The 18830-nt window shown below is 37.1% G+C and overlaps 1 protein-coding gene across 5 annotated transcripts in view; it reads right to left on the bottom strand.

Annotated features, from left to right (window-relative positions):
• Positions 1-1601: 1601 nt before the first annotated feature.
• Positions 1602-18830, bottom strand: part of LOC308639756 (integrator complex subunit 6-like) — a 71023-nt gene continuing 53794 nt past the window's right edge. For 2 of the 5 annotated variants that reach the window (XM_081278086.1, XM_081278085.1), the window contains 9 exons: positions 15607-15701; positions 14524-14634; positions 12060-12278; positions 10950-11073; positions 9527-9669; positions 7753-7987; positions 4068-4442; positions 2910-3003; positions 1602-2542 (listed from right to left, as the gene is read on the bottom strand). In XM_081278086.1, coding sequence (XP_081134212.1) covers positions 2434-2542; positions 2910-3003; positions 4068-4442; positions 7753-7987; positions 9527-9669; positions 10950-11073; positions 12060-12278; positions 14524-14634; positions 15607-15701 — 1505 coding nt within the window. In that variant the 3' untranslated portion in view covers positions 1602-2433. Of the gene's footprint in view, positions 2543-2909; positions 3004-4067; positions 4443-7752; positions 7988-9526; positions 9670-10949; positions 11074-12059; positions 12279-14523; positions 14635-15606; positions 15702-18830 lie in introns of those variants that run through there. The other 3 variants (XM_081278087.1, XM_081278088.1, XM_081278089.1) reach the window with 3 other exon arrangements.

Genomic DNA, 18830 nt, shown 5'->3' with positions numbered 1-18830 from the left:
TGGTTCCCTTTATTCATTTTGCTTTGTTCATCATTCTCCTGGTTGTTTGGTGTTTATGCAGGGTTTCCTTTAGCTCTTCGATCATATTGAAGACAGTAAGGACATTTGTTTAAAGTGTTTGTTTATTGAGTTCTATTCCCATGCCTTCTGAGGGATACTTTGTGTAAATTTCTTCCTCTCCCCCATTATTTTTTTTTAAATATTTTTAGTTGTTGATGGACCTTTATTTTATTTATTTCTATGTGGTGCTAAGAATTGAACCCAGTGCCTCACAGATACTAGGCAAGCATGGTACCACTGAGCCACAATCCCAGCCCCTCATCTCCCTCATTATTGGTCCATACTTTTTTTCTCTGCAAACATCACATTTTTTTTTAATTAAAAACTGGACATTTTGAATATTATGATATAATGACTCTGGAAATTCTGACTTCTCCCAGGGTTTATTGTTTACTTGTGGGTTATTTTGTCTTATTTTTTAAAATATTTTTTTAGTTGTAGTTGGACACAATATATTTATTTATTTTTTATGTGGTGCTGAGGATCGAACCCAGTGCCTCACATGTGCGAGGCAGGCGCTCTACCAATGAGCCACAGCCCCATCCCTATTTTGTCAATTATTTATCAATTTCTCTAAACTCTTTTTAAGGACTGTATTCTTTGTCATGTATAGTCTCTGAAGTCTTTGTTCCTATAACTTGGAGGTCATCTAGTAGTTCAAAAGATTTTCTCACGAACCTGGAATAAAAAGAAAAAAAATATTCTCCAAGTGATAGTACATTAGCTATCTATTGGGATGCTTCTTCAACACTTAAACAGGTTGTTTACAACTTTGCCTTATTTTAGCCTTCACTTCCTGCTTGAACTGGGTCTAAAGATCAGACAGAGGTGAAATCTGTGCTTTCAGGTCTTTTATAGACAGGAGTTCTAACTTTGGGTATGTATATGGTTTCCTAGATTTCCAGGTATACGTGGGAGAATTTTAAAGCCCTAATTCTCTAAAGTGTCATATACCCCCCAATTTCCTCCCAGCCTTTTGCTATATTGTTTGCTGCAGCTTATTCGTCTGCCTTGAAATATTTTTGAGAAATATCCTCCACATAGATGCCGAGAGACTTTGGAGTTACGTAAAACAAAGGCAATTAATCCCCTTTCGTCAGTTCAGGGAGTCCTCCAGACAGGTGCAAACATACACTCCCTCCAGAAACGGGAGCCCATACTTGGAATGCAGGCTGCCATCTTCAAAATCACTGCCATGTCATGGTGCGGGGGGCATGGACAAGGGTAAACTGAAATGCATCAAAGCTCTTATCATACTCAATGGTTTTTCTCATGATATAGTATTTGCTTGGTTGCTATAAACTTTTGACTTGTATTCTAGAAATTCAATAAACTTGATTCTGACAGTTTTTCCTCTTCAGTGTTTCTTAGGAGAGACTGGCCTCCCCAGTACTTTGACTAACATCACTCAGTCCTGTGAGTGATATTTGGAAGCTTAAAGCCTATGTTAATATCTTAATTATTGAATAGTAAGCACTTTTTCTGAAAATGACACATCACAAGAAACACACCACTAGAAACTTCTCTATCATCAATAAACTGTGAAAAATCAATAAAATGATTTATTTTTTATATGCAAAGTCAAAAATCTCTTTGAATACTTAAATTTTTACAAATAATACAAACATAACAATACTGTTCCATATAAACTTTTATATAAACATTAAAGGACACATACACATTTTTTTCTTTTAGTGCTTCCAAAGCACTTAAGTCCACCTGAAGATGTTCTGTTATCACATGCAAGAACAAAAGCCAGAGCATAGGGCAGCCTCAGGTGCACTTTGTAATGTCTTTAGACAAAATACAAGAGAGTTGGAGGTAGACTGTTTGGTGACTCTCCCTGCCCCTTCCCACAGAGAAATAAGTTACCCAAATAGCAGCTTCTTACTTTTTGATTCAAACTTTCCAAAATATTGCATGGTTTAAAAGGCACAACTAGGAATTATTGAAAGTTCTGTTTAGCACACACATGACTAATACTTGGATTCTGTAAGCTTATTCTTTCTAAAAGACACTGTAAGAACATCAAGTGGTGTTCCACTTGCAGGTAGTCCCTCATTACTTTGAAAATGCCTGAAATGGCAGTTTAAATGAGTGATTCCCTTATTGCCTGTGGTAGGGACAGCAGGGTTTTATGAAGTTAGCCTACTAAATTAACACCACCACTTTCCTTTAATTGGGAAAATAAACAAGAAAATTTTAAAAAATGATGCTTTTCACAAAAATTTTTAAGGCAAAAGTCCAACTTTTACTGCCAGATAATCATAAAATTTAAAGCTCTACCACTTTCTCTTAGACTCTTTGAGGCTTCAACAATATCCTGACCAGTCCTACAGCTCAGAAATCTTTTTTTTTTCACTTGTCTCTGCATTAACTTGATGATCTGCTGTTGATGTGATTCACATTGTTGAGAAGGTGATGAGAATCTATTTTTTCTAGCACCTTTTCAAGTTGCTGAATTAAGACTCGTCTTTTAAACCTGAAAAAAAAAGAGAAAATTTTATTAACTAAATGATACTTAGAGCACTTATGGGGTGCAAGGTACCGATTGGGATATAAAGCAGAACTTTCAACCTACAGGGGGATATACAATTTATCCTTACAGGAAGATATGATTTACCAAATACAATGAGTGCCAGCTGAAGGCCCAAGCTCACATTAGTCTAGAGTAATGAATGAGTTGGATGCAGATAACATCAATCTAAATACCTCTAGAGACAGCCTTAACTATGACTTAGGACCAGAGTTTGCGAAAATCAAGGCAGAGCCTATTCTTCTCTGTCTTGCATTGGGCCATGCTGCTAAAACAAAACAAAACATACTCTGAAGAGCTTGTTTATACTCACCTTGCAGCTTCCTTGATGGTAAATTCAACAAACTGCTTCTTTATCTCCAGAGGTCCTTGCACTTTTTCAAGCAAAATGAAGATTCTTTCATACTCTGAAGAGATTTTAAAAACTTTAGTATTTTTAAAAATATGGATAAGATATAGTATTGAATCGTGATTCATCCTCAGTAATCATTCTTCATGGGTATTTTAAACACTCAAATGAAAATATTTGCTTGTATCTACTAAGGAAACTCTTGCAAACACTACCAAATGTGGAAGGCTGAAAAATGGCTGCCTCAAATTGCCCTAATCCCTGGAGCCTGTGAAAGTGTTACTTTTAATGTTACCTAATAAACATTATTTGCAGATAAAATTAAGTCAAGGATGTTGAGATGGGGAGATCATCCAGGTTTTTATGTGCAGGTCCAATGTAATCACACAAATATCCTTATAAGATGGGACAGTAAATGCTGGAGAGAAGAAAGATGGAAGGACAGAAGTAGTGGTTAGAGAGAAGAAAAAGTGATAATTCTGTTGACTCAAAGATGAGGAAAAGGGCTAAGAACCAAGGAATACAGACAGCCTTTGGAAGTTGGAAAAGATTCTTGCCAGAGCCCTCAGAACACCAGCCTGCCAATACCTTCATATTAGCCTAGTGAAAGTATCTTCAGAATTCTAACTTCTTAAACTATCAGATAATAAATTTGTTGTTTTAAATAACTCAATGATACATGATGTGTGTAATAAACACAATAATTTGTTATAGCAGCAAAAGGGAACTATTACAAGAAGCAAGGAGAAAGGTGATTATATCTTTTTAGTTAAAGCCAGAAGGAGGGGCTGGGGATGTGGCTCAAGCGGTAGCGCGCTCGCCTGGGATGCGTGCGGCCCGGGTTTGATCCTCAGCACCACATACCAACAAAGATGTTGTGTCTGCCGAGAACTAAAAAAAATAAATATTAAAAAATTCTCTCTCTCTCTCTCTCTCTCTCTCTCTCTCTCCTCTCACTCTTTCTTTAAAAAAAAAAAGCCAGAAGGAACTGCATTAAATTATGTGAGAACCCAATATTGCCCAAAAATGCACATCAAGAGGTAGTTTGGATCTTTTCAGAATCATAGAATTAGAGGTACTGCCTGTTTTACTGTTACATTATTGATAGATAGTCCTACTTACTTCGTCCAAACTTTCGAACTTCTTTCATTAATTGATGTTTGATATCAGCATTGATTCCTTGTGCCATTGCAGGAGTGATCTGCAATGCATTTGGTGCAGTTCCCAAAGTAGATACTACTGCAATTTTTTGGTCATCCACAGAGAGATTGCAATTTGGGGCTCCTCCTCTAAGTATGTTATTACCAAGTTTGTGAAATGGTCCATCTCTCTTGAGACTAGTGAAGTCATCAGACAGAGAATCCAATTGGTTGGGTGGGACACCATCTCCTGTTGTGTTCATAAGCTCTGCTGGAGCAGATTTTGACAAGAAGCCATCAGGTAGGGTTTGCCCATTTTCCATCTTCTCTTCATGCACATCATGAATGACAGTGGCATCTGGAAAGCAATTTAAGAAGTTGAGCTATGAGGTAGTTGCATTATGTCAGTCCCACAGGTACATCCCTGTGCTTCTAAGTTTCAAGGAAGTTATTTACTTCACAGAGCAGAAATATGTACCAGGTGGAAATCTGAAACCCCTCACACTGAGCTCAGGAAAATAATACTACATGATCACCTTTTCCCCTCTTGCTACTATGAAAACACGTAGAAACTGAGATAGCACAACAACATTGGGAAGTCCCTGGTACTCATGATTTAGTGTCATCCTATTACTCTTTACAAAGCAAAATACTTTTCTCACTTGATGACATGATTTCTCAAAGTCACATATAAACTACCATGCATTGCCTGAGCTAGCAGTTACCTGAGCTTTAAGCCAGGTAACATGAATAGACAATTCTGTTTCACTTCTATCTAAAATATTCTGAGAAAATACATTGGGGCTGAATATGCTCTCTCTACTCCATCACCCCAAATCAATCTATCAATCTATCTATCTATCTATCTATCTATCTATCTATCTATCTATATCTATCTATCAATATATCTATATGATTGTCCTCATCCTTCGCCCCTTCTGTGTCAAAGTGGGTTTCTTTTTACTCCAAGTCTGACATATCTTTTACTCATCTTTTGCTATCCCAAGAGATGGATCATCACTGAAGCAGACAGAAACTGCACCTGCCCTGGTGGAACCTACACCATGATGGGAAGTCAGAGAGGAAGTGCATGGAGAGCAACAGGCCATCCCAGCTGGATTCCTGTTGGGGGAGATGTGGGCAGGGGAGTGGGAGGGAGCAGAGGAGTGGGAGGGAGCAGCAGAGGGGCCTCCAGGGCTGAGGGTGGTGGCAGGGCCTTCTGGGTGGTGTCCTCTGAGCAAAGCCTGAGGAGGAGACAGAGCAGGCTTGTGCAGATTTAGAGGGACAGGTCAGGCTGCAGTAAGGGTGAGGGTCAGAGGGGGACCTGCTGAGGACCATGGAGTGGAGGAAGAGGCTGCCTGCCTCCAGGCGAAGCTGTGCAGAGCCTGTGACCCACAGTCAGGAGTTCAGGGTGTGTTCTAAGTGCTTGGGAAAGTGGAGGATGCACTTCCAGAATAGGCATGGCATGGACCCATTTACCTGCTGACACTATCACTCTGGCTTCAGGGCCAGGAGTGAGTTAGGAGCAAGAATGTGAATCAGAACCTGAGTGCCACTGTGGTACACACCTATAATCCCAGCGACTCAGGAGACTGAGTCAGAAATATCACGAGTTCAAAGTCAGCCTCAGCAACTTTGTGAGGCCCTAAGCAAGGTAGCAAGATCCTGTCTCTAAATAAAATACAAAAAAGGGTTGAGGATGTGGCTCAGTGGTTAAGCATCCCTGGGTTCCATCCCAAGTACAAACAGGGATGCCCTCTCTCACTTCTATTTAAGATAGTTCTTGAAACACTGGCCAGAACAATTAGATGAAAAAAATTAAAGGGATATGTATAGGAAAATAAGAACTTAATTTAGCACTATTTGCTGATGATATGATTCTATACCTAGAAGACCCAAAAAGCTCCACCAGAAAACTTCTAGAACTAGTAAATGAATTCAGCAAAGTAGCAGGATATAAAATCAACACCCATAAATCAAAGGCATTTCTGTATATCAATGACATATCCTCTGACAGGGAAATGAGGAAAACTACCCTATTTACAATAGCCTAAAAAAATAAAATATTTGGGAATCAACTTAACAAAAGAGATGAAAGATCTATACAATGAAAACTACAGAACCTTAAAGAAAGAAAGAAAACCTTAGAAGATGGAAAGATCTACCTTGCTCTTGGATAGGCAGAATTAATATTATCAAAATGACCATACTACCAAAAGCACAAACAATAAAAAATAAAAGAACAGGAATCAGGGGGATCAGAAAAGAAGCTATCATGGTAGCATGGTGAGAGATCATGGTAGTGTAGAGTCATGGAACAGAAAAAATGGTAAGAGTACAGGGATTATATTAAATGTCAAGTTCCTGGATTTGATAAATTGATGGAAGTAAGAGAAGAATAAAATAATAATCAGAGTGACTCTAAAGTTTGTCACCTGAACTACTGAGTAAATAACAATGCCAGGGGTATGAATGAGCCAGTATTCTACTGCTCTTGAGAGGGAATTGTGCCCAATTCTTCCTGACTCTAATTCAATAGTCTCAGATTGCTATTCTGGCATTAATACTATTAGCATTATTTACTCTAGAGAAATCTGAAAATGCTATAGTCTAGAGTTTCTCTGTCATCTCAGTCCTCACAGGTGCTGTAGCTTTACCAGCATGTCACTGGATGAAGTCATTAATTGCTATGCATAAGGATGTCAGCAGAGTTATTTTGAAGAGGGGCAAGGTTGGGAGCCTAGTTGAAACACATGCAACCTATTGAGTTTTATATGTGTATTAGATACCTAAGTGGAGAACCCATGTCCATGGTAAAATAAGAATCTGGAGCTAAGGAGCAAGCTCTCATCTAGAGGTGTAAATATTGAAGTTGTTGAAATCTAAATCAATTTAATAGCCACCAGACTGCATGGGATCACTCAGGGAGAAAACACAGTGAAGAGAAGATGCCCTGGAATTGCGCTTTGAGGCCCTCCAATTTCTAGAGGAAGGAAAGAAAGGGGGAAAAACACAGACAAAGGATGGAAAGAGCCATTTTTAAAGGGAAAAGAAAACGAGGTATCTGGGAACTCATGAAGGTCTTCATGGAGAAGGGAATGGACAACAGTGTCCAAATACTGTTGAGAGGTAATGGCAAGGTGCAGCAGACACTGGTGAGCCTGAGAATGGTTTTAGTGGGGTCAAGGTGGCAGACACCATGCTGTACTTGGCTAGAGCATGAACAGGAGGTGACAGCACAGGGAACAAGTGTAGATTCACGCTCTATCTAGCCAATTCACTCCAACTGCCTTGGAAACCTACTTTGTCCCAACCCTTGAAGCTGCTCCAAATGGCTACAATGAACATGCCCATAACTCTCCATCTCTCTATTAATTACTGTTATTTATTTACTTACTAAGTTATGAATTAATTAGTAATTACTATGTCCATGCCATGTGTTAATTGCTGTTATTATGAATCTCTTCTCATATATACTAAGATCCTTGAAACAGGTTGTCTGCTCCCCATGGGGTCTTTTGCACCTACCACATAGATGGTTTACTAAATGACTTACTTAATAAACAACAACTAAACATACAAAAAAAAAGGAATACAAAAGAAAATAAAACTGTTTAGCGTCTTAGTCCTCTAGGAGCCATAAGGAAATCACAACCACTACTCTATACCTGGATGTACAAGGGTGGGTTTTATGAGGTTTGGATAAGATGGGAACCATGAGGCTGAGAGTGGTCCCTTTCCGCCCACATGGTTAGTTACAGTAGGCGGTGTTTGTGGTTTCCTCAACTGCAGGGACATACTCCGCCTTCTCTTAGATGACATAGGACTGTTGAGTTCTCCAGGACGTTTCACTTTGTTCTGTGGCCCTGCTACAAACTCATCTGCTTCATCAATCATCATTCCCTAAAAGACATTAACAAACATATTCTATGGAAAACAAAGATTCCACTATCAAAAAACTGCAAACACTTGTCTTATACATATACAATCAATCAATTACACATTACATTACTTTACATAAGTATAAACACAGGCCAAATATTTATCAACTCTATTCTCAGAAAATGACACTCAATTTTAATCCAGTCTAAGTGGAATGAAGAGGAAACTAACATATAAGGTGTTGTCCAAGGCCAAACATGCTACAATAATAATCAGAAAGCTTCAGGAATGAGCAGTTCTGACCAACCAAAATGGGATAAACTCATAGTTACCTTTTTGGAGAAGTATAAACCACTTTGCATACCTGCCCACCTCTACCCCAGTAAGTTCTCCTTTTGGTGCTTTTGTGCTTAAAACTAATCATTAAGAAACACTGATCATCATTGTACAGTTAGATTATGCTACAGTTAGATTAGGAAAGGAAGATAGATGGAAAAAGTGATTTTTCCAACCGGAATTTCCAATATGAATTCAAATACTTTCACTTTGGTGCTGGCAAAGTAGCAAGGAGACTTTTTGCTCTTGAGGGTAGATGAAGGATGAGAGCCAGAAATATAGAAGAATAACCTAAGAGTATGTACCCTATAATTTGAACAAAATCATGAAAAATGACTTTTCCAGAGGAACACCCCCCCCCATATTCTATACTGGAAGGGGAAAACATTTTCACGGAGCATTTATTACATGCCCAGTAATGTTCTAAACAGTGTGCATGTACTAACTTGCTTAATATTCCACAGACCTCTGCCTGTTAGGTGCAATTATTATCCCCAATGTTTTGTAAGGATACTAAGGTATAGAAAGATAAAACATACTTTAATTAGTTAACCTTTGTGGTGAGGTGAAATACTTTTAAGTTCAGAGATATAAAAGAGATTATAAAAGAGACTACTGCCTGGTCTGTGCCTTAATAGCAATGGTCTCCTCCATGAGTACATATATAATCTCATTTGTTTTCATGCTAAAATGGTCAAGTTGATATATCACACATGTACCACATTAAGAGCTCTAGTGTGATAATTCCAAAAAATTGACATCACCCAAAAAAAGTTCACATCACCTAGTATTCCATATTTCAAGGGACACACTCATTACCATCTAGCTAGAACCTCCTACCTGATTCATGGAAATAGATGAAATAAAATAATTGGTGAAATTAATGTGTGGTGGTAGGACTGAATATAGACTCTGGAGCCAGGAAGATGTGGGTTCAAATCCTGGTTCTTATCAGTTATGTCACAGAACTTTGAAACTTGCTCAATATAAGCCTTGCAAAACAGTTGTAAGCATTAAAATGTAATCATTAAAGTCACCAGCTCCTACCAGGTACTTAAAAAATGGCATACTCATTCAACACATTCTTGCATCAGGAGGCTCCCATTTCCATCCACAAAGAGCCCTGAGATCACATTTTGTCTCTCATTTGTATTCCTCTTACCAAAAAAGAAGAGAATCAAAGGGGTATCACAATTTAGACAGAAATAGAAATAGGCATCCTACCTTCTTATCTTGTTTAAATGGATTGCCAAAAGTATGCAGTCGTTTTGGTTGGTCTGGATCAATCTCTCGTAATGGGGAGGCCACTGTCTTTAGATATTCCTGATAGTTACCCATTTGTGCAACTGGAACACTATGAAGGGAATCTGTAAAAATCACCAGCAATTAAATTGATGCTCTACAATTGGAGTGCATGTCCCTTTTGAGATGACATGATCATCATTGGGTTTAACAATGTGCATCTTGGCATCCAATAAAGTTGAAAATCTTGAATCTGGCATTCTGGGATCTTGAATCATATCTCTCTTCATCCAAATCATTATTTAGTCTACCATTACTACTGCCTTCAGGCTCATATCCCTAGGATGAGAACAACTCCCTTACCTTCAAGCCAGGTTTAAGAATGGGCTGACCTTCTATTCTTCCAGTGGATTAGACAAAGGGGAATGAAGAGAAGGGAGAGAGTATGGGGATGGGAAAGATGGTAGAATGAATTGGACATAACTTTCCTATATTTGTATATGAATACACCAGTGAAACTCTACATCATGTACAGCCACAAGAATGGCATCCTAATTAGAATAAGTTCTACTCCATGTAGGTACGATATGTAAAAATACACTCTACTGTCACGTATACCTAAAAAGAACAAATTAATAAAAAAAAAGAATGGATGACCTGCTTCATACCTTTCATCTCAATCCAAAACACTATGAATCTGCTACATTTGAAAGAGCTGAGATTCCATGGCATTCTCTTATTATACAGAGAATCTTGGTTAGTGGGCCATAATCTGTGAGGATTGAATTAAATGTGTATGCTATCTTTCTAGCTAAGTCCCCTTACACAAAATTTTGTGAGGGGTTTCTGAGGATTGTCCAATTTAAGATTTGCTGATTTTGCTAGATGGATGAACCCATTTAAAATGAACAAAATTGAGTAAGGGGAAATTGCAAACGATCATGATTCTCCAGTTCATTACTATCCAGTTCATTACTATTCTAGAAATGAGGTATTCTCTTTATCACAGTAAGCTGGGTGGTAGAATGGGTAGTAGAGTTCTGGGTGTGCAGATTGGAGAATCTGACAGACCTAAGTTCTGTTACTTTGGGCTACACCTGGGAAAACTACAAAAATGCTCATTGTCAATTTTAATGCCCATTTTATGAGCATAAACACACTATCTGTCTAATGGGCTTGTTTTAGGTAAAGTATGGTGAGTGTGGTGTATGTGTTGATGAATGCACACTTGCCTTTAAACTTGAGAAAAACAAATTATGTCTGAGCAGATGTAGGGATTCCATGAAAACAGGCACTTGGAAACATTAAACTATTACAACATAAACTACTCATAATGAGACAGAAAATTTCATGAAAGTCATGCCTGGCATTTTCCTAGTGAAAATTACTCCCCTGTTCAATTTACCTTCATCTTGTCCAACAATAAACTTGTGAGTTTTCAGCAGATTGGATCTCATTCTGGTCAACTGGTCCAAAAGACCTCTGCGTGGAATATCATAAGCATTTCTGTATGTCTGAGGTTTCAAATCCTGTTTGAAATGAAATAATTTCAATTGCTCCTGAGGTTTCTAATCTAGAAATGTAATACCTGACCTCTTAAACTCTTTGAAAAGAGCTATATTTACTTTAACTAACTATGGTAGAATTTTCACAGTGAAAAGTTCCCATTTGTTGTTCTGATTATTCTAAGACACCCACAACACTATTAAAGTCACTAGGAATATCCCTTTTCTTTTTCTAATTTTGAAATAATATTTAATTTTTAGTTTTAGGTGGACAAAATATCTTAATTTTACATTTATGTGGTGCTGAGGATCGAACCCAGTGCCTCATGCATTGTAGGTGAGCGCTCTACCACTGAGCCACAATCCCAGCCCCGGAGTATCCCTTTTCAAGTATATAATTTTAAATTCAAAATCCTGAGATTTATTCCTGTGGTCACCTTGCATGACCACTGCTTGTAATCTAGACATAGTCTTTTGGCAGCTGCTGGAATCTCCCCGAAGGACAGCAATGGTTGACTCCAAAAGGAGTACAGTGAGCTGAGTCTAGCTGTAGGGCCTTAGGCAACTGCTACAGAACTGAGCTGAGGTCCTGCTCCTTCTAAGAATGGAGAAAATGGTAGAGCCTGGCCAGTTCTGCCAGTGGACCTTCTCCATGAGAAAAGCTCATACCAGATGTCCCCACTGGGCTGGCCCAGACTTTCTCCAAGCTGCACCAACATCTGAGTCTCTTCATTCTCAATCCTCCTTCCTGCCTGCTCTCTCACAGGTGCTAGATCAGCATGGCAGCCTGGAGGCTCTCTCCATTACCTTTCACAGGTGCTGTTTCCCAAACATTCCTTGTACATTTAATTCCATCTTGGCATCACTAGCAGGAGAATTCCTAAACTGTTCCATTAATAACTACTAACTCCAAAATAGGACTGTCATTATCTCAAAACTAAAGCCATATGAATAATATAAATGTATCAGACAAGTTCAAACGTATACAATCTCTTTATGTCACCATTTACCTTGTTTAAGAGCCCTACTTGGAAGCCAGCAAATTCTTTGGTATTCAATTCTGTCAGTCTCAGTGCAGTTTCCCCTGTAATCTCTTTCAATAGTTTTCTAAAATTCTTATTGTGAACCAAGGACACACCACCTCCAGAATGATTTTTCACTTTGATACCAATTTCCTGGGGAGGTTTCTTCCCCACTGATGCTAGTATTCGTTCTGATTCTAGTTTGGTCTAAAATGAAAGTACATAGCATGTTATGAAAACATCTACCTTACTGCTATCCATTTTTACTACTTAAGAAAGATAATACTTTAAGAACCTCAAAGAACAACTTCAATTGCAAATTACAGAAAAACAGATAATTAAACATTTTCCTGTGCTTCTCTGTACTATCACAGCAAACAAAGAGGGGGCTGGAAAGGCAAATAATATATTTTGTCTCTTGTCTATTGTCAAAACTATGGCTGAACTGTGGAAAGAATGGAAACCATGGGGAAGAATTTCATTCATAGTCATTTTAAAGCATCTAGTCTACATCAATATATTTGTTTCAGAAACAGACATAAAGGTTTAGACTCTATTTACACATGTAAATTAGTGCTAAAATTCAGATTATATAGACTGGCGTTATATATAAAAAATTGAACTGTTTATTTTTAACATTGGACTACATAAAAAGCCTTATATTGTAATACTTAATTTAACAAATGTTACCAAACCAATAATTTGTAATGTGTACTCAATAAGTTTTTCACTAATTTATAATGAAAAATCCTTTTAATAGACATTTTCATACTATCTTGATTAATTTTCCTTGAGAATGCATTGTAGCAAGATATTTAACATATTTTGTGTTCTATATACATCTGAGATGGTTTAAGGAGCACTGGTGACATAGTTATTCAAGTAGTAATTAAGTTAGTAATTAGAAATATTATAAATTATTTATGATATCTTTCTCTCTAAAAGATAAAATTCCACCAATGTCCATTAAGTCCCCAAAAAACTTTGGATTTATTTTGGCTTGGTCATGGATATTTATTGATCTTCCCTAATAATTGGAACTGAGTCTATGTTTATTAGCTCTAAAAAATTCTTAAATATGAGTGGTCTACTTCATTAAATTTTCTTGAAAGCTCATTTATAAAACTATATATAATCAATGTGCCCCCAGAAGGTCCAAGAACTTGCATTAGTTTCAAATCTGTTCATTATTCTTCCTTGTGGCCATACTCTGCTGACACAGCCTTAAAGGCCTAAGGTAAACATCAAGTTAAAAAAAAAATAAATGGACCAATAGATAGATAAATAAATAACCAAACCAAAACATTTACAACAAAAACAAAAAAAACTTAGCAGAGAGGAAAAGGGATTGGGGGGGCACTTGGCAGATAAGATCTCTGGGTTTGCCTTTACTTTCTTTTTTTCATTTTGGGGCACATTGGACGGGTAGGAACCAGTAAGCTCTTAATAGTATTGAAGTTTTTGCCAGTTCCTAGCGAGATGTGTCAGCATGCCAGTTGTGGACTCCTTTTGGTCCTTTAGTAAAGTGACACTTTGCTTACTATTCTTTGGTTTTTGCAAAGGCCAAACATCCAAATCTATTTGTTTTGAAGCATTGTAGCCACTGCAAATGCTACTACTGTTCCCTACCTGGGCATACAATTTGCACAAGACAGTAAAACTGCTGCCTGAATTTGTCACATAATATAGAACAATTGTATGGTAGTAGAGTGCTAACTCAATAGTTCCTAAACATTTCCATCCTACAAGAATGGGCTAGGTAGAGGTGAGAAGTATGGTAAGGAGGGGTGAGTGGAGGATGAGGTACTAATAGAGAGGGGCATCCAAGGGACAAAGTGAATAATGGCACATGAGGTGGGGTCTAAAGGAACAGATGGAGGTCGAGGGCAAGAAGAGAGGAGGCTGAATCCCACTCTTCAGGTTGAGGAACACTGGTCTCATCTTCCCCTTCTCCAGGGTAAAGCAGATAGCTGTTTATCCAAGGGCTAGTAGCATGTGAGAGTGTAAGTCCTTTACATGCTGCCTAAAAATGAATTTCAAGCAAGTCATTTCACCATACCAGGCCTCAGTGTGCTGACCTACAAAAGGGGGATGCTCTAGCCCAAAGCGATTCAAGGAGAAACTAGGTTGAGGATAGACAAAATGTGACCCAGGAGAGAATTCTTTTAAGCTCTGTCCCTCTTAGGCCACAAAATATCAGCCAGTTGTGAATAGGACAAACCAGCAGGCAGAAGGAAAAATGGCACAGCATCAAACGATACTGACAGACCCTTAACTGCAGTTTAAATGGTGAAGCTAGAAGCCATAGAAAATCACATTATTACTAGCCAATAAAGTGTAGATATATATATATATACACATTTAATTGGAAAAATTACAATTATACTAAAGAATAAGGAAATGCACTTCTGAGGGCAAAGGATTTTTGTTTGTTTGTTTTTACCAATACTACCTGTTGGCTGAGTTTTTTAAGGTAAGAGATAACACTGTAACTAAGTCCACAATCTAAATTATCTGATATCAGATTTGGAGCTCCCATCATCCTTAGTGCTTTCTTTAATGGCTATAAGGAAACAAAATACACAACAGTAAGAATAGAATAAATCTTAAAATACTCAAAGTTCAGTTATAAGGGGCAAAGGGACATGATTAATTTTTTAGAAGTCAAGGCGCTGCACATAAAACCAAACATGGAACATTAAAAAGTGGCAATGAAAATAGCAGAGAGGTAAGGAGCAGAAAGTAAAAAAAAAAAAAAAATCAGAAGAGAGTGGGATAAGAAGAGCAAGTAACAGCAAATTCAAATAAGTAAATTGCTTTCAGTCTTAATTCCAAAGTCATAAAATCATTTCACATTGCATTTTATTGTGGACCCCATTCCTGCCATGGTCAATACCAACACACCCCAATTTCTCCTCCCAGTGACACCAATGAAGATTCTGCCTTTTCACCTCTACAAAATTGGTTTTAAGTTACCACATCAACCTCTGAAATAGGTTTGAGAATCTGGATTTAGATTACATTACAAGTTCAAAGTCATTGTGAGTGTTTGTCTCCAACTATAATACCCAAAATGAGGCCAAGTAATGTTTACAGTGCCTCTACTTCTTGCTGTACCTAGAACATAAACAACTACAATGTCTTCAGCATTTTGTTTTCAGAGGGAGTCCCCAAGATTGAGAATTTCTAGAGTTAAAAAGGGAAGTTGGTATAACACATGAATCAATACCTATTTATTCTTCATTCCAAAATTATAATTTCATAAGATCAGTTTTAATAAGAGGAACATAGATGTGTTTCATAAAAATAACCATGGCAGTTAAAAGAAACAAAATAGAGAAAACAGTGCTCTTTTATACTATCATGACATCTCTAAACTCTTACATGGTTTGAGAAGACAGTGATGACACAAATGTTCATAAAATAAATAAAAAGATAACTATCTTATAGCAAGGTAAAGCTTTTGATTCATTGACATTTCTTATGACAAGAATCATCATTGACACAGTTAATACATATACACATCAATACATACTAATAAGTAGTATGGAGGCAGAGTTTTTAAGTAGCTGTCAAAAGCCTGTCGCCACTTCAGATTTGGCTTAAGCTTGTGAACTTTGAACAAGTCATCTGTAACAGAAAAACAAATAAAATATTACATTATTTTAATATAATAAATCCCAACATCTGAATTCCAACATCTAAATCAAGCAGTTAGTAACTTGCATCCATAAATATCAGATTTTAATTACTGAGATGAATATTCCATCATTTATATTATTGTCTTTTTTTGGTGGTTGTATTTTTCAAAATTATATAGAGATGACCCAAGCTCACAACAGTTCAACTCATGATTTTTCAACTTTACAACAATGTGAAAACAATATGCATTTGGTAGAAACCAAGCTTCAAATTTTGATCTTTTCCCAGTCTAGAAATATGCAGCACAATCAACTCTCTCTCACAATGCTAGGTAGCAACTGTGGGCTGCAGCTCCCAATCAACCATGCAATCACCAGGGGAAACAACTGACACTCTACAGTGTACTGTGTTGCTAAGCTATGGTGGGGTGGTTAGTAGATTAGGGCATTTACCACCTAAATCTGGTTTATCTGACTTGACTCCATCACAAGTTGGAAAGCATCTTTATTGTAGAATTTTTCTAGAAAATGAAACAAATTATTGAGAAACACACTCCTCTTCCATCTACAAAGCTACATGTTGACTCTGATTCACTTGAAATATTTTTCCTGATCTATTACATATGATGATTTCACTGTAGTAATTTTCATCAGAGGGTGGCTCCATAGTCAGTGGTGGATGGAATAATATTTCTTTCATTTAAACATATAATATGTTATTGGTTTTGCTGAAAGGTTAAGGTAAAGAGATTTTACAGCGGCTGGGGTTGTGGCTCAGCGGTAGAGCACTCGCCTAGCATGCTCGGGGCTCTGTGTTCGATCCTCAGCATCACATAAAAATAAATGAATGGAATAAAGGTATTGTGTCCAACTACAACTAAAAAAATAATATTTTTAAAAGAGAGAAATTTTACAAAACATCTGAGAAGAAAAGCTCAGTCTCTAGTTTCAAGGCAGTGAAGGGCAAGCTTGGAGTTATATTTTGGGTTCTCCTTAATTGGCTCCTATTTGTTCATCCATATTTTCCTTCCTCTTCATTGCTTCGTTTTCTGTGTTCAAACATTTTGAGCCAAACTTTGTGTCACTTAAATTTTAGTTATTGGGTGATAGTAAAAGCACATAGAGATGTTAGGATAAAGTTGAAAATTCGGTACAGATGAACATGTTTCATATATATAATGTTTATTTTATTACTTATTTTTATGTGGTGCTGATGATCAAACCCCAGGCCTCACGTGTGCTAGGTAAGTGCTCTACCACTGAGCCATAACCCAGCCCTGAATGTTTCTTAAGTACCATGTATATCAATGTAACTGAAGATATTTAACTTAAATATGTAGACATTCCCTACCCTTTCACACTTTAATTATTTTGATAATCTAAATATATTTTATATACTGTAAGACAATTTCCAAAACATCTCATTATTTCCTTCAAACTTTATTATTTCCTTTCAAGGATAAGAAGCATATATAATAATTCAAAATTGGCATCCCCAGACATCAAAATGAATCTGACACACATACTACAAATACAAAATATACCATGAATTCATTCTCTACTCTGTTTCTTCAGGTTTTAATTTTTACTTTTAAAAAAGCAAATATTTACTTCCAGAAATAAAACCATGCTTAATTTCTCTACAAATAGGCTTTTCTTTGAAATTCTGAATTACTTTAGTTAAGAAAAGCAACTATAGGGCTGGGGCTGTAGCTCAGTGGTAGAGCGCTTACCTTGCATGTGTGAGGCACTGGGTTTGATCCTCAGCACCACATAAAAATAAATAAAGACACTGTATCCAAGTACATCTAAAAATATATTTTTAAAAAAGGCAACTATAAGCTGGGTGTGGTGGTGCACACCTGAAATCTCAGCAATTTGGGAGGCTGAGGCAGGAGGATTGTTGGTTCAAAGCCAGCCTTGGCAATTTAAGAAGGCCCCAAGCAACTTAGCAAGGCCCTGTCTCAAAATAAAAATAAATAAATAAAATTTAAAAAAGGGCTGGAGATGTGGCTCAGTGGTTAAGTACCCCTGGGTTCAATCCTCAGTACCTAAATAAATAAATAAATAAAAAGCAACTACACATTTTCTTCCTTTTAGTGCTATAACAAATTATTTACTCCTGCTGAAGTGAATTTACAGTCATAAAATGTAGGTCTTTCATTCTTTGGTATAGGGTTAAAAACAAAAAAGATCTGAAGAGATTTCTGGTTCATTGCAGCATGCCAGTCCTTTACAGACCATTCAGATCTTCATTCATATCTTGATACCATGAGACACCATGGAAATATCCCATCATACTGTGTCTTTACATGGAATCTGTTTGGAATTAGGCAGATTTTTGAAAACTGACAAATAATAAAAACACTGAAGAGACTTTTAGATACAAATAGATTAGATAACCAGAGTCAGTAATACACTTAGTATTTCTAACAAGGCCAAGTGCAATGATTCTGCCCAGAAGTTGGCTTAGTCTAAATATTTCTTCTCCAATTTTTTAAATGAGGGTCAGGGGAAGGAAGAAAATGTTCCATAGTCTAGAATAATAGTAGGGATACTGTGGCTCAGAAAATGGTTTCTATGCTATTAGATGTCCATTTGCATGGGGTCTCTAGGATGGTACAGTAAAGACTTCATCAACAATTAGCTGATTCATATTTGAAAGAATAGGAGATAAAAGTGTATAATAAAGTAAAATAATACAGGCAATACCTCAAAAGCTACTGATATTTTCTCTTCCAATTTCTTTCTTTCTACTCTACTCTCCTACAGAGAGTAGACCTGTTTTGGAGTGCAAGCTCAGTCACTTCCCTAGCTAAGTGAGTCTGCATAAGTCAATTCACCTTTTTGAGCACTCATTTCAGCTATAAAATGGTGTAAGTGATAACTGCCTTACCACATTAATATTCTAAGGAACTGAATTAGTATGGAATGTAAACTGTCAAGCATGAGATATATAGAAACTTATACAAATTATTCTTCTTTAGTCTTTTTTTTTTGACACATCTTCCTTTCTTCTTCCTGATCATAACTGAAGTATTCTTTTCTTTTTGAGGTGCTGGGGATTGAACTCACTGCCTAGTGCAGGCTAGGCAAGTGCTCTACCACTGAGCTACAG

The sequence above is a fragment of the Spermophilus citellus genome, assembly GCF_964194105.1.
Source record: "Spermophilus citellus genome assembly, chromosome: X".
Taxonomy (NCBI): Eukaryota; Metazoa; Chordata; class Mammalia; order Rodentia; family Sciuridae; genus Spermophilus; species Spermophilus citellus.
The sequence above is the reverse complement of the archived record's forward strand: the minus strand, read 5'-3'. Positions and strand labels throughout refer to the sequence as shown.